The sequence below is a fragment of the Rhinolophus sinicus genome, linkage group LG16 (genome assembly GCF_036562045.2).
Source record: "Rhinolophus sinicus isolate RSC01 linkage group LG16, ASM3656204v1, whole genome shotgun sequence".
Taxonomy (NCBI): domain Eukaryota; kingdom Metazoa; phylum Chordata; class Mammalia; order Chiroptera; family Rhinolophidae; genus Rhinolophus; species Rhinolophus sinicus.
The window spans coordinates 18,180,651-18,193,940 of NC_133765.1; the positions used below are offsets into that span (position 1 = coordinate 18,180,651).

Here is a 13,290-nt window from a genome sequence, read left to right on the forward strand (position 1 = left end):
CCCTTCTCCAGCTGGGGTGGTGGAAGCTTCCAGAGCTGGAGCCCCCGACTCCACCCCTACCCTGGGGAGAAGGCACCTGCTGCCAGGGCTGGGGCTAGTCGGGGTTTCCTGGCTATTTTGGGCATCATGGACTCTTGGTTTCGCCAGGCCAGCTGCACTGGGGTGAGGGTGAGATGCCTGCGGGAGCCCAGGGCTGCTGGCCTGAGGCCGGCTGGTGGGGAGCAGCCCAGTGATAACGGAAACAACAGTTAACCACAGAAACAATCAAAACGTCCATTTTCCATCTGATCATCCTTCCCTCCAAGGAGTGAGGTTCCATTATTATGAACCCAGCTGTACAGAAGGGAAACCGAGGCCCTAAGCCACCAACCCTAGCTGCAGGCACCTGGCCTCAAGTCAGGGCTCCACCTGGCCCTTGGCCGCTTCCAGCTTCTTGGATGTCACCCCTTGTGAGACCCCTGCTGAACGCTCCCTGGCTCCCCCACTTTATTTTCTCCACGGCATGGATGCCATCCCCTACACACCATTCACTATCTATTGGGCTGATTCCTGTTTTCCCCAAACGTCAGCGCTCTGAGCAGTGCTGAGGCTGTGTTGCCCACCACTGTGTCTCGCACATAGTAGGTGCTCAAAAAAGAGATGCTAAATGGGTGGCTTTGCTCTGGGCAGTGTCTACACCGGAGCGTCATCCACACTGGGCCATAGTGCACACTAGGGCAGAGCCGAAGGCCCTTTCTGACCCAGGATACCTGAGAACAGGGCTCACCTGGCTGGTCTGGGGTCCCACCTTCTCCAGCCTGCTCTGCCCAGGCCCCCTTCCCTCGGAATGCCGCTTTCAGCCACCCAGCCCTTGAAGCCTTACCGTCCTCTGCTGGGAACCAGGCCAGGTCTGACCGCAGCTTCTTCTCTACTCCCAGGACTGTCAGGAGACTCTGACATTTCCCCGCATGGTCTGGGCACCGGGTGGGCAGGGACTGCCCATCCTACTGAGGGCTCATGGGTGGTCCAGGCTCCAGAGCCCAGTGTAACCCTAGGCACAGTGGACACTCAGTGGACATCAGCCCTGACCTGAGACGTCCCCAGGCCAGATGCTAAGGAGCAGGAGGGCCCTGGGCTATTGATATGACCACATGAAAAAGAGAGTGTCACCACAAAGCGGTGGCTTGTGTGGACACAGGAGCATGGCAGGTACCCTGGTGGGTCATGCTGACCATCAGCTACTCTGTCCCCAGAGTGGACATGGAGGCGTCTGATGACCCCAGCTCTGTGATGCTGGCAACAGAAGTGACCCAGCCTTCCCTTGGTCCCTGTTCTGGCTGCTCTGAGACATTTTCCCCGATTTCTGCCAGTTTCCCCAGGGATAAGGGCTGCCCAGTGAACTGGTCCTTTGCTGGTCCCTGCATATACTGTACTGTCCTTGGGTGGGAAATTGTGTCAGGGTCACATATGGGCCTTTCATGGTATGAGCTCACAGCCAGGGGCCCCAGGCAGGGTCTGCAGAGACCTGGAATCCCACGATGACTGCCTGGGTGTGACACCTGGTGAGGCTGCTGGTGCCTCGGTCAAGGTCAGACCCACAGAGCACTAGATGGAGCTGCACAGTGTCTGGCACAGCTGACCACCGGGCCTTGGCTCCCCTTCCATTTTAACCCATTACAAGGGGCATCATTTAGTCACTCAGTTGTTACTCTGAGCTTGGACAACCGAAATTTATTATCCAAACTGGGGCATTTCTGGGAGTGGAAGAGGCACTATTAATAATTATGCCAGAACACAGGCAGGAACTGGGAATGTCTGGGGAAATCTAGGACCAGGTTACCCCAAAAAGTGCACCCTGGGCACGTGTGCTCTGAGGGAGGCCATCACTGTGGATTCCTGGCCCAACAGGATTAGATTTGCTTTGTCCTAAGTGACCAACTTGCTTTTTATAAAACTGCTCCAAAGACTGGCCCTGCTTAACCCCACTTAGCATCACATTGCTGTGTTTGTGTCCCCAAGTCCTGAAGACAATTCCTCAAGGTGAATGTATAGGACAGAAGTTCCCCCAGATCAGCCCAGAGGGACTGAGTCCTCACACTCCCTTGAGTCCTTGCGAACACTCCTGCAAAGAGGTGCCTCTTGGGGCCTTTGCAGAGCAGTGTTTTGGGGGAGACCCAGGTGCCTGGCCCCATGGATGCTGGTTTGGGATGCTTCTGTGTGTGCAGCCAGGGCCCAGGGCAACCAGGCCCTATTCCTCCCACACTTTCCGCTGGGAGGCGGTTGATATGAGATCTGGCCTTGGATAAGCTGTGGGGAGGGGAGGGCACAACCTGGCCAGGGGTGACAGAGACTCTAAGAAGAGGCTGATACGTGGGGAAGAAGGGGGCAAACGAGAGCCAACTCTGAGATATATGATTGTCATTGCACAGTGTCATGTGTCACTAAACCAATGGGCATTGCAGTGGACAGTTGACTGTTTTGTGGCACCCCTGGAAGCTGTATTTTCAAGGTGGCTGGAAACCTGGGTTTGGACCTTTGTGCTGGGAAGTGAGCATACCCAGGCCTGGTGTGTGTTTCCTGGTGAGTGTGTCTCCATGAGACACAGTCTAGGGGCAAAACCCCCTTCTCACCACTGCTGGGCTCAGTGACTACTGTGCTGTCTGGGCGACACTCGCTCAGTGCCTTTGCAGGTCTCACAGGGACCAGGCAGATGGGAAATTCACTCAGCTCTGATCAGTAGAAGCTGTCAGGCCTCTCATAGGTCCCCATCAGTCCTTTCTCTCTTCCTCCCCACCCCCGAGCCATGAACAGTCACTTCTCTTCCCCTCCCCTCCCCCAGGGCCCTGCACAGTCACCTCTTCTTTCTTACCCTCCCCCAGGGCCCTGAATAGTCACCTCCCTTCCCCTCCCCCAGGGCCCCTCTGCCAGAGACTATTCTGGGCTCTGTTTTTTTGGTTGGCTGTGAAGGAAGCCACAGTCCTCCTCCCCCATTTGACTGAATGCCTCCTCAGCCTTGGCCACCAGCAGGAAGGAGGCCCCAGAGGGAGGGTGCTGCTCAGATTGCACAGAGAGGCAGGGCAAGGCCAAGCCAAGCCCTACTCCCTGGCCCTGCCACTCTTATCTATTCATGAGACTCACCCAGTGTCCTGTGGCCATCACTTCCATGGGCTGCCCTGGCTCCGAGCTGGACAGGGCAGCCCCAGCGCAACCCTCATGGTCAGTGTCCCTTCTGTGAAATGGGTGATGGTAGCCATAACAGAGACTTTGAGGGTCCATGAGGGACTGTGCCATGCCCAGAGGGTCCATGAGGGACTGTGACATGCCCGGAGAGGTGCCCAGTGACGGCAGCTGCAAGTGTCTGCCACATGGAGCTATGGGCATCCACAGATGTTTCTGTGGATGAAACTTGTCCTATCTGTGCGGGGAGATGCTCATGCTGCATCAGAAATTCCTGAGCTGGGGGCTGACCCCAAAGCTTGAGGACAGGGGTGAGGCTCAGCAGTGGTCTCCAGGTCTGCTCCCCACAGTGCATGAGCTCATTAGGGCAGGTCATCCTCATCTCTTTGTACCCACAGCCATGCTCACTGAGGGCTGCTGAATGAATGAGTGAATGAATGAATGACATGTCACGCAAGATTGAGCAGCTGTGGAAAGAGACAGGGGGGTGGGGCAAGTCAGCTAGCAACTCACCATGTGACCTGGGACAGCTCCCCATATCAGAGCCTCAATATTCTCATCTGTGAAATGGGGACACAACACCTGCTCCTTCTCTGCTATGTGGACTCAGAGAGTCCATGGCTCCCCTCCTGCCTGCCTCTTGCCCCTACTGAATCAATAAAGATTGAGGAACCTAGGTCCCCCCACCCCACAGAGCCTTAAGGATGCCTCAGATATCCATGTACTCAGCACATTCTCCTGTTCCAGCCCAGGCACAGCCTCCTCATAGTTGGCATCACCTTCTTAGTCTGGCATCCAGGAAGGTAGGGTTGCCTTTGGTTGACCTTGGGTCAGGAGACCCGGTGCCCACCATTCGTATAACACCGATCACTTGTGGGACACAGGCAGGCTACCTCAGCTCCCAGAACCTTTGTCTCCTCATCTGTAAGGCATGGGGGTGTTAGCACCCACCTCCCAGGTGGCCTGGGGATCACAGCAGGTGAAGCATGTCAAACATCAGTGCAGAACTTCCTTCAAGCAGCACTTGGCCAGGTTCAGTATCTTCGTGGCAGGTGAGATAACATCAGAGCAGAGCTGGGAGCAATCCCATTACTGGGCAGAGCAGGGAACAATCTCAACTGGGGATAATCCCACAAAGGGTAGAGCTCAGGACAATTCCATAGTTGAGCAGAGCTGGGGACAACATCACAGTTGAGCAGAGCTGAAGACAAACCCACAACAGTGCAGAACTGGGGACAATCCCACAATTGGGAAGAGCAGGGGACAATCCCACAACTGGGCAGAACTGGGGACAGTGTCACAGTTGGGCAGAGCTGGGGACAATCCCTTCACTGAGCAGAACTGGAGACAAACCCACAGTTGGATAGAACTGGGGAAAATCCCACAAGTGGGAAGAGCTGGGGAAAATTCCATACTGGTAGAACTGTGAACGATCCCACCAATGGCAGAGTTGGGGGCAATGCTACAATGGAACAGAGCTGAAGAGAAAACCACAATTGGACAGAGCTGGGGACAATCCCACAAGTGGGCAGTAGCCATCGAGGGGCTCAGCAATTCCTCGCCCAGCACCCAGTTGATGCTCTGAGGGACCGAGGGAGGTGCAACCCCTGCCCTCAGGCACCTACCATCCTGAGCCCCGTCTGCAGCCCTGGTTGTCAAGCCCAAGACAAGGCTGAGAGACTGGGTGGTAAAGAAATAGGGAGCCCCTTTTAGATCCAGCCAGTTTATGATCTTACATAGACAGAGAAGTAGAGAGCAGCCGATGTGCTGGCTGGCTCCCTTTGTCCCTGAAGGCAACAACAGAACCAACAGATCAGGGAGGACAGAGGATAGAAAAGCAGACCCAGGAGAATGGTTTGAGGGGCTGAGGAGTTTCAAGATGGAGAGGATGGTGCATGGTGCTCAAGTTCAGCCAGAGGTCGACAATGGGGAAGATAGTGAGGGGACTGTTAGATTTGGCCATTTGAAGGCCATTGATTCCTTAGCAAGTATAGGGGAGAGATGAGGTAATGGCAAGAAAGGAGGGGACATGGAGTACCCCAGAGATGTGTTGCAAGGGGCAGGAACGAGGTAGGTGCAACTGGAGAGAAGAAGGTGGCATCCAAGATGGGTTCTGGGTAGGGAGATAGAGTGGGCTTATGGCCACAGGGACAGGAGAGGGTGATAGGACAATGGGTTGGCCCAGATGGACCGTGCTCAAGGGTTGGGACCTAGGGGGTGCCGGGAGGGGCAGCCTGAGCAAACCAGATGGTTTACCCTGGAGTGACCAAGTGCCTTGGAAGCAACTGGAGCTGCCTGCCAACTGAGGGGTGTCAGAGGTCAGAGACCCTGCTGGCGTGTCCTGTGTCCCAGGTTTAGAGTGTCTTCTCCACACAGTCCCTTAGAGGGTTGTTCACATACGTAGTTGTCCCATTGTTTTCTTATGGGGAATAAAATCTTCAAGAGTTTGTCAGGATGAGCCATCCCCGAGTCCAGGCATTTCATGACTTGCAGGTTACTTCTTTCCCGTAAGAGCATGTCTGTGGTCTTATGACGGCCATCGCGCGGAACACTGGTCCTACACATGGACATGTTGAGGTCTGAATGCTGGTACTGGGACTGAGAAACTATCCTCTCATCGAGAGGTAATGGGGGCCCTGAGGTAACCCTGACCACTGGCCAGGGTGTCTGGGGTGGGCCCTCCATGACTGCCACAGTGGGACCAGGCAGGGCCAGGACTGGGCACGCTCAGCACATGGAAACTGCTGCTCATTGGTGGTGGTGGCCTGGGACCTGGATGGGGCCAGTTATTGCTCCAGCCCCAGCATCAGTCTTTGCTCCCAGGGGTCTGAGGTGAAGGGGACTCCAGTGTCGTGCAATAACAGTGATATCAGGGAAATGGGGTGTCTCTGAGATCTCATTGAGGGTCTGGGGGCAAGAGAGGTTTTGAGAGGTGGATTCGAGAGGTAAAGTGCCCCCACACAATGACAGCCTGTACTGTGTGTGCCTCCGGGTGGCTCTCCTTTGTAGGGTGTCTGTCCATCTTGGGGTGTGAGGATCTCAGAAGTCAGGTTTCCTCGGCTGAGGCTTCTGTGCACCTTTTCCTGGGGCTTTGGTGACATCTCAGGGGCAGCAGATGTGATCCTGGAGGAAATGGGAGCCTGGGGGTTTCTTGTTAGGAAGGGCAGGAATGGAAGTAGACTTGGGATTAGGGGTCAGGAGCAGGAAAAAGGGAAGCCGCCCAGTGTTCTCGCTGGTTGGGGTGTGTGCTGTCCTGGCCTGCTCCCTGCGAGTTTCAAATGAGTCAGTGCTACCATTCAGTGGCCAGCTCTGGAGCGCCTGCTGCGCTTGGCTCTGGGCTCCCTTTCCTGGGACCCCTAGACTCACAGCTCTTGTGTTTTTCCCTCAGAGAGCATTCCTGGCTCAAGGTATTGATAAGAATTCCTGCATCCTGAGGGGGAGCAGCTGGGACCAGGGAGTGGGGGGATTGGCCTGGGAAGCCACCTGCCAGGGACTGACCCTCTGGTGTTGGGGCAAGCGGTGACCCTCACCTCCCAGAACCCAGACTGAGGTGGGGTTCCCAGGAAGAGGAAACCTCTCTTGGACCCTCCTCCAAGTGCCCCGACACTGATTTTTGACCCAGAGGAAGGGGAAGAGGCTGAGGAAGCCAGCCACACTGACCTGAGGCCACTGTCCCCCTTGGTCCGTTGTTGACCCCAACAATTCTGTCCCCTTAGGCTATATGTCCAAGGGTGGAGGGGTCTGGGTACAGATAGGCCTGGAAGTTTCTAGGGAGGAAGGTGGATAATCAGAAAAGCCAGACTGGATGGGTAGGACGCTGAGGGTGGCAGGAACATGGGGTCAGGAGCTGAGATCTGGAATCAGGTGGCCATTGCTCCAGTCCCTGCTGTGACTCTGGGCAGGTTCCTCAGGGTCTCTGGGCCTCGTTGTCTCCATCTGTAGACCAGAGATCATAACAGGATCCAAGAGTGGTTTGGTGATTGAGAGGTAAGACCTGAAAGCATTTAGCTGGGGCCATCAGAAGGGAATGCCCCAATGCTGCAGCTAAATTCAATGCCCCTCCCCTGTGGCCCCAGGAGGAGAAGCAGCCACAGGGGACCAGGGAGAAAGAGGGCTGCGTCTGGTCTGGGAAGGCCCCAGGAGTGGGAAACTGGGATATGGAGTCGACTATGGTCAGCCCCACCAAGGGCGTACCCATCCTAATCCCCAGAACCTGTTCCTTATGTGGCAATAAGGATGTAGCAGATGTGATGGAGTTAAGACCCTTAAGATGGGGAGATTATACTGGATTTTCTGGGTGGCCCCATGTAGGGTCTTTTTTTAAAATTAAAATTTATTGGGGTGACAATGGCTGGTAAAGTTACGTAGGTTTCAAGTGTACAATTCTGTATTACATCATCTATAAATCACATTGTGTGTTCACCACCCAGAGTCAGTTCTCCTTCCATCACCATATATTTGATCTCTTGTACCCTTATCTACCATCCCGCTCCCACTTCACCCTTTGGTAACCATTAAGCTATTGTCTATGTCTATGAGTTTTTGTTTGTTCGTTTTGTTCCTTTGTTGCTTTCAGTTTTATATCCCACATATCAGTGAAATCATATGGTTCTCGACTTTTTCTGTCTGACTTATTTCACTTAGCATAATAATCTCAAGATCCATCCATGTTGTTACAAATGGCGTTGTTTCATCTTTTCTTATGGCAGAAGAGGATTCCATTGTGTGTATATACCCCATCTTCTTTATCCAATCATCTATCAAAGGACACAGGTTGTTTCCATGTCTTGGCCACCATAAATAAAGCTGCCAATAAGGAGCTAATATCCAAACTATATAAGGAACTCATACAACTCAACAACAACAAAAAACAAACAATCCAATTTAAAAATGGGCAGAGGACCTGAAGAGACATTTCTCCAAAGAGGACATACAGATGGCAAATAGACATATGAAAAAATGCTCAACATCACTAATCATCAGAGAAATGCAAATAAAAACCACAATGAGACATCATCTCACACCAGTCAGAACGGCTATCATCAACAAGACAAATAGTAACAAATGTTGGAGAGGCTGTGGAGAAAAAGGAACCCTCATGCAGTGTTGGTGGGAATGCAGACTGGTGCAGCCGTTATGGAAGGCAGTGTGGAGGTTCCTCAAAAAATTAAAAACAGAATTACCACATGACCCAGCAATCCCCTCCTGGGTGCACACCAAAAAAAATCTGAAAACATTTATCCATAAAGATATATGTGCTCCGATATTCATGGAGGGTCTTTATAAGGGAAAGAGGGAGGCAGGAGGGTGCCAGTGAGAGAAGGTGATGTGGCAATAGATGCAGAGGTCAGGGAGAAGGGGAGAGAGATGTGAAGATGCTAGAGTGGCTTTGATGTTGGAGGAAGGGGTCCCAGGCCAAGGAATGCAGGTGCTTCTAGAAGCCAAAAAGGCAAGGAACCCTTCCCTCCAGGAGCCTCCAGGAGTGTATCCCTGCCGACAGCTTGATCTTGGCCTGTAGGACTCATTTTGGACTTCCGGCCTCCAGACCTGTGAGAGAATACATGTGTGTTTTGAGCCACGAAGTTTGCCATGATTTGTTACAACGTCCACAGGAAACCAATGCAGGACCCAAGGGAGAGACTTACCCAGGATCTCAGCGTGGCCCCTCCATGGCACCCCTGCCCACAGTGAGGCATACCTGACCCTCTGGCCCTGCCCCCAGCCCCTTCACTCCCCCAAAGTGTGGTGAAGGAGCCAGAGCCCAGGGACCTTCACCCTCAGAGAGACCCTGGGAACGTCACAGCCTCACAGTCACCACACAGGACCTGGCTTTCCTGCTGATGTCCACAATCTGATGGACATGGTTGCCAATAACTAACGCCCCCTGGGAAGCTGACAGGAGCCTTCCCATGCCACTTACCTGACAGTATCCCACCCCCCTTTGCTCCCATGTGGCAGAACTGGACTGTGGGTGAGTAAGGGACAGCTCAGGGGTCCTGGGACACCCAAGGGTGTTTCAGGCAGGGGTGGAGTGGCCTTGGGTTTGTGATGGGTGTGTGTTGTGATTTTGTGTCAAGGGTCCACCCTGGATCCAGACAGAGGAGCTTACTTAGCTGGCTGGGCTACTCTAGAGCAAATCAGGTGACTGTTACTACGTAAACCCCCTACCTCTGCACCCCACAGAAGTGGTGACGTGGTGGTGATGGAGACAGTCCCATGGAGGGCTCTCCGTGCAGCGGCAGCTGTAACCAGATTGTGGTCATCAGCTCATTGGGAGGCTGCAGGGACGTCACCTGATTCCCATCAATGCCGAGGCCTCAGGGAAAGCATGTCCTCACTTATAACTGGTACAAGATGCTTGAGATACCAATTTTCCTCCAGCGAAGGCTTTGTTTAATCTCAGAGAAATCATGAGGCACCGACTTCCCTCCTTGCGTTGGTTCCCGAGGAGCTCAGAGTTTATCTGTGTCACATGCCCGAGCCTCCTGGCAGGCCTGCCTGTCTTTTCCTAGTCCTCTCACACCTCAGAGTCTGTTGCCAGGTGAGGAATTCAGGTGGGCCCCAGATTTAAGAGCCTGTGACGCTGACACTGCTGGAGTGTTCTGGGCCCCATGGGTGGTCCAGCCTGAGGGAGTGGTCAGGAGGGAGCAGGAGCTGAGCTGGGCAGAGGGGGAAGAGGGCACTGCAGGAGGTGAGGGCCAGGAGCAGAGGGAGTCCAGGCTGAGGAAAGAGAGGACATGGGGGTAGGGAGGTGGGGGTTGTAGAAGGTCCCGACCAGGGCAGGGAGGGAGGGCTTATCTGGAGATCACCGGCCATGGCCAACTCCGACCAGGAAGGAGGGACAGAATGGGCACGGCTGTGTCCTGGAGGAGGAACGGGGGTAAGGCTAAGGCAGAGGGACTGAGTGGTGACCAGGTCTTTACGTCCTGACCAGTTTTATCTGAGCCTCTCACCATGGGTACCTTCCCACTGGGTGCCAGAAATTCCCCCCACCCCATCCCAAGAAGGAGTAGAGGTCTCAAATTAAATATGAGGCAAAATAAATGAGTAGAGAGCACAATTTCTGATTGACAATGAGGACACTTTATTGAGAGTTGATGGGTACAAGAAGCAGGGCTGGGGACAACTAGGGTGGGACATGCAGAGAGCCCTACATGTCTGTAGGGAGAACCTCAGCACCCTAATTATAGGAGTTCTGGGCCTCTCTTTGGCCTCAATCTCTCCTCAGGTTCACACATCCTTATAAATTGCCACCCACCAGGGCGCTCCTTTGCTGGCTGGCATCAACCTTGAGATCTTAATACTCCTTAGGGAATCTGTCTGTCCGGGGGCATTTGTCTGTCTGAGATACCCTTCCAGGTTCCTCTCTCCCTGGTGTCTTCCTACAGGGCATCTTTCTGTCCTGGGTTCACGTTCTCCTCTATTTCAGGAGGGGCTGTCTTGCCCACAGTCCCAGATGGTGAGGCCCCAGGATTCTAAAGCAGAGATGTCACACATTATCCTGGAAACCGTTGGGAGGATATTGGAGGTGGACATGCGCCCCCCCCCCAAAAAAAAAGAGTAATGAGCAAGAAGGTGCACAAGATGGCTACACTGGGTCCTCTGCCCTCCCTTCTGTTCTGGAATGTTGTCTGGGTATTTGTGGGTGAGAGTGAAACTCTCCCTCAAAGAAAAATGAGGATTTCTTCTGCCTCAGAGTCCAGAGAAGTTTCTCTGGGGGGAGATTTTGGACTCACAGTGAGGAGGGGCAGAGAGGGGCCCCAGAGACCCTCCCATCCTATACCAACCAGGTGCCTCGGAAGAAACACAGGTTACAGGGGGCTGAGCTGGACAGACAGAAAGGTGAAGGTTACGGAATGCCAGGGTGATTCACATCCCAGCCAAGACTGGATGGGAAGGAGAGAACAATCTACCCAAATTTCACTGTGGACCCAAGGAGGAAAAAAAGGGAGAGACTCACCTGAGACGGTCAGCTGGGTTCCTCCACCGAACACATAACACAGTGACACAGTCTTGAACACAAACCTCCTGTCACCCCCTCCACCCCCTGCCCAGGCCCACCTGCAGCTGCAAGGGAGGCCCAAAGTCCAGCCTCCTTGTCGTGGGGGCTGGTCTGGCTGATGGGAGGGGGAGAAGGGAGGGTCCCTCCCCAATGCAACTTTGTGTCCTTGTGAGTGACCTTCCAGCCCTCCCCAGCCATTGAGGGGGTAAGAGGAAATGTCTAAGTGTCCTGTTATATCCCAGGTATCTTCCAGTCCTGAAAACGGCTGTGTCCCTGGCTCTGCGCATGTGGGAAGTGTCCAGTGTAACAAGTGAGAAGTCCAATTTACAACCCAGAGATGAAAGAGCCTCTGCTCTCTGCCAAGCTGAGGCAGGGTTCTGGATGCCACCAAACATCCTGGACACATGAGCTATGTGGTCATGTTTACAAAAGCATGTGTGTGTGTGTGTGTGTGCGTGTTTGTGCGTGCGAGCTCATGTTAGTGAGAACATGTGCATGCACACACGTGTGTCCTTCTAACACCTCAGACCCTGTTACTGTGTCAGCTCCTAGGACAATAATTTTTCAGGTTTTCAGGTTGCATCTGAGCTGCCAAGAAGATGACTCAGTACAGAGATATATTCATGGTACATTCACAGAATCTGATTCTTTACTTCAACCTCATGGCGACATTGGCCACCAAAGGCCAATTTGACAATAGTGCTTGTGGGAGCGTCAGTGGTAGGCTGGCCTCTAAGGCATCGAAAGACAGCTTAACTGGCACCGTCATCCATGAGCCTAGGATACAGCTGAGACCCCCGAGACACTGGTGGGAGGCAGGGGTCCCCAACAGGGAGTGTAGGGGTGAATAATGAGAGTTCAAGGACTGACAGGTCTGCAGTGAGTGTGACAGTGAGGGCCTAAGATACGGGACACAGGACAGTGTACCTGGAGAGACAAGAGGCGTAGGGGGTCCTAAGGGAACAGGGATGCTCTGGAGATGAAATGGGCTCCATAGCCACAGACAGCCCAGGGAAGGTGAGAACCAGGAGAAAAACGCATAAACCAAAAATGAGCAGGGAGCACGATGTCTGATTGGCAATGAGGGCATTTTATTGAGAGTTAATTGGGTTTAGGAAGAGGGTCGAGGGAGGTTTGGGACGGGTGATCCTCCCGGGGTCCTGTGTCTCCAGCCCCCCGAGGGTGGGGGTGCTCAGCGTCCTAAGAACACGCTGAGGGCTCCACTGTCTTCTCCACGGTGCTCCCATCGTGCGTGACCTGGCAGCTGTATCTGCTCTTAGATTTCCACTTGTCGGCCGTCAGGCTCAGGTAGCTGCTGGCCGCGTACTTGTTGTTGCTCTGTTTCGAAGGCTTGGTGGTCTCCACGCCCTGGGTGACAGGGGTGCCATCTGCCTTCCAGGCCACAGTCACGCTGCCGGGGTAGAAGTCGCTGATGAGACACACCAGTGTGGCCTTGTTGGCGCTGAGCTCCTCAGAGGAGGGCGGGAACAGAGTGACCGAGGGCGCTGACTTGGGCTGACCTGTGGGGTGCGGGAAAGACAGGACCTCAGAGGTCTGGCGTCCATCCTGGGAGCTCCTGACCTTGGTCTGGATGTGGGTACATCTCCTCCAAGTCCATGGCATGGTCCCAATGTGACCCCTGCTTCCCTTTGGTCAGGTCAGGGATGGGAGGTGACACTCACCTCCTGTTGGCAGAATCTCAGTGCTTGATACCTGGGAGTCATGAGGCCCCCTTCACCCACCATTTCTTCCTCAGTTTCACAGGTCTCACTACCCACCATCCCACCCTCTGTTTCCTGTTTCTGCCTGGCAACACCTGGAGATCTCATGTTTCCTCAGGGCTCTGTCTGTCCTGGGGCATCAGTCTGTGTGAGAGTTCTCCCTGATATCTCTCCCCAGTGTCCTCACAAAGGACACCTCTCTGTCCTGGGCTTGGGCTCTCCTCCCTTGTGGGGTGTTTCTGGCTCAAAGTCCCCCTGACACTGTCATTGCTGCCACTGCTCCACTACCCACAGAGAACACATTGGGGCTGCCCAGGTAGGGATGGGTGTCCACAGTTGGGCTGATTTTCAAGTGGTCCACGTGGGTTCCCTTTAGTCTGGGTCTGTGTCTGTTTTGAGGGTTCTCTCAGT

General features: G+C 54.0%; 1 gene segment (V, D, J or C); it reads right to left on the reverse strand.

Annotated features, from left to right (window-relative positions):
• Positions 1 to 12,227: 12,227 nt before the first annotated feature.
• Positions 12,228 to 13,290, reverse strand: part of LOC109439166 (immunoglobulin lambda-1 light chain) — a 316,010-nt gene continuing 314,947 nt past the window's right edge. The window contains 1 exon segment of the V gene segment in view: positions 12,228 to 12,678. Within this exon segment, the coding sequence occupies positions 12,359 to 12,678 (320 nt within the window).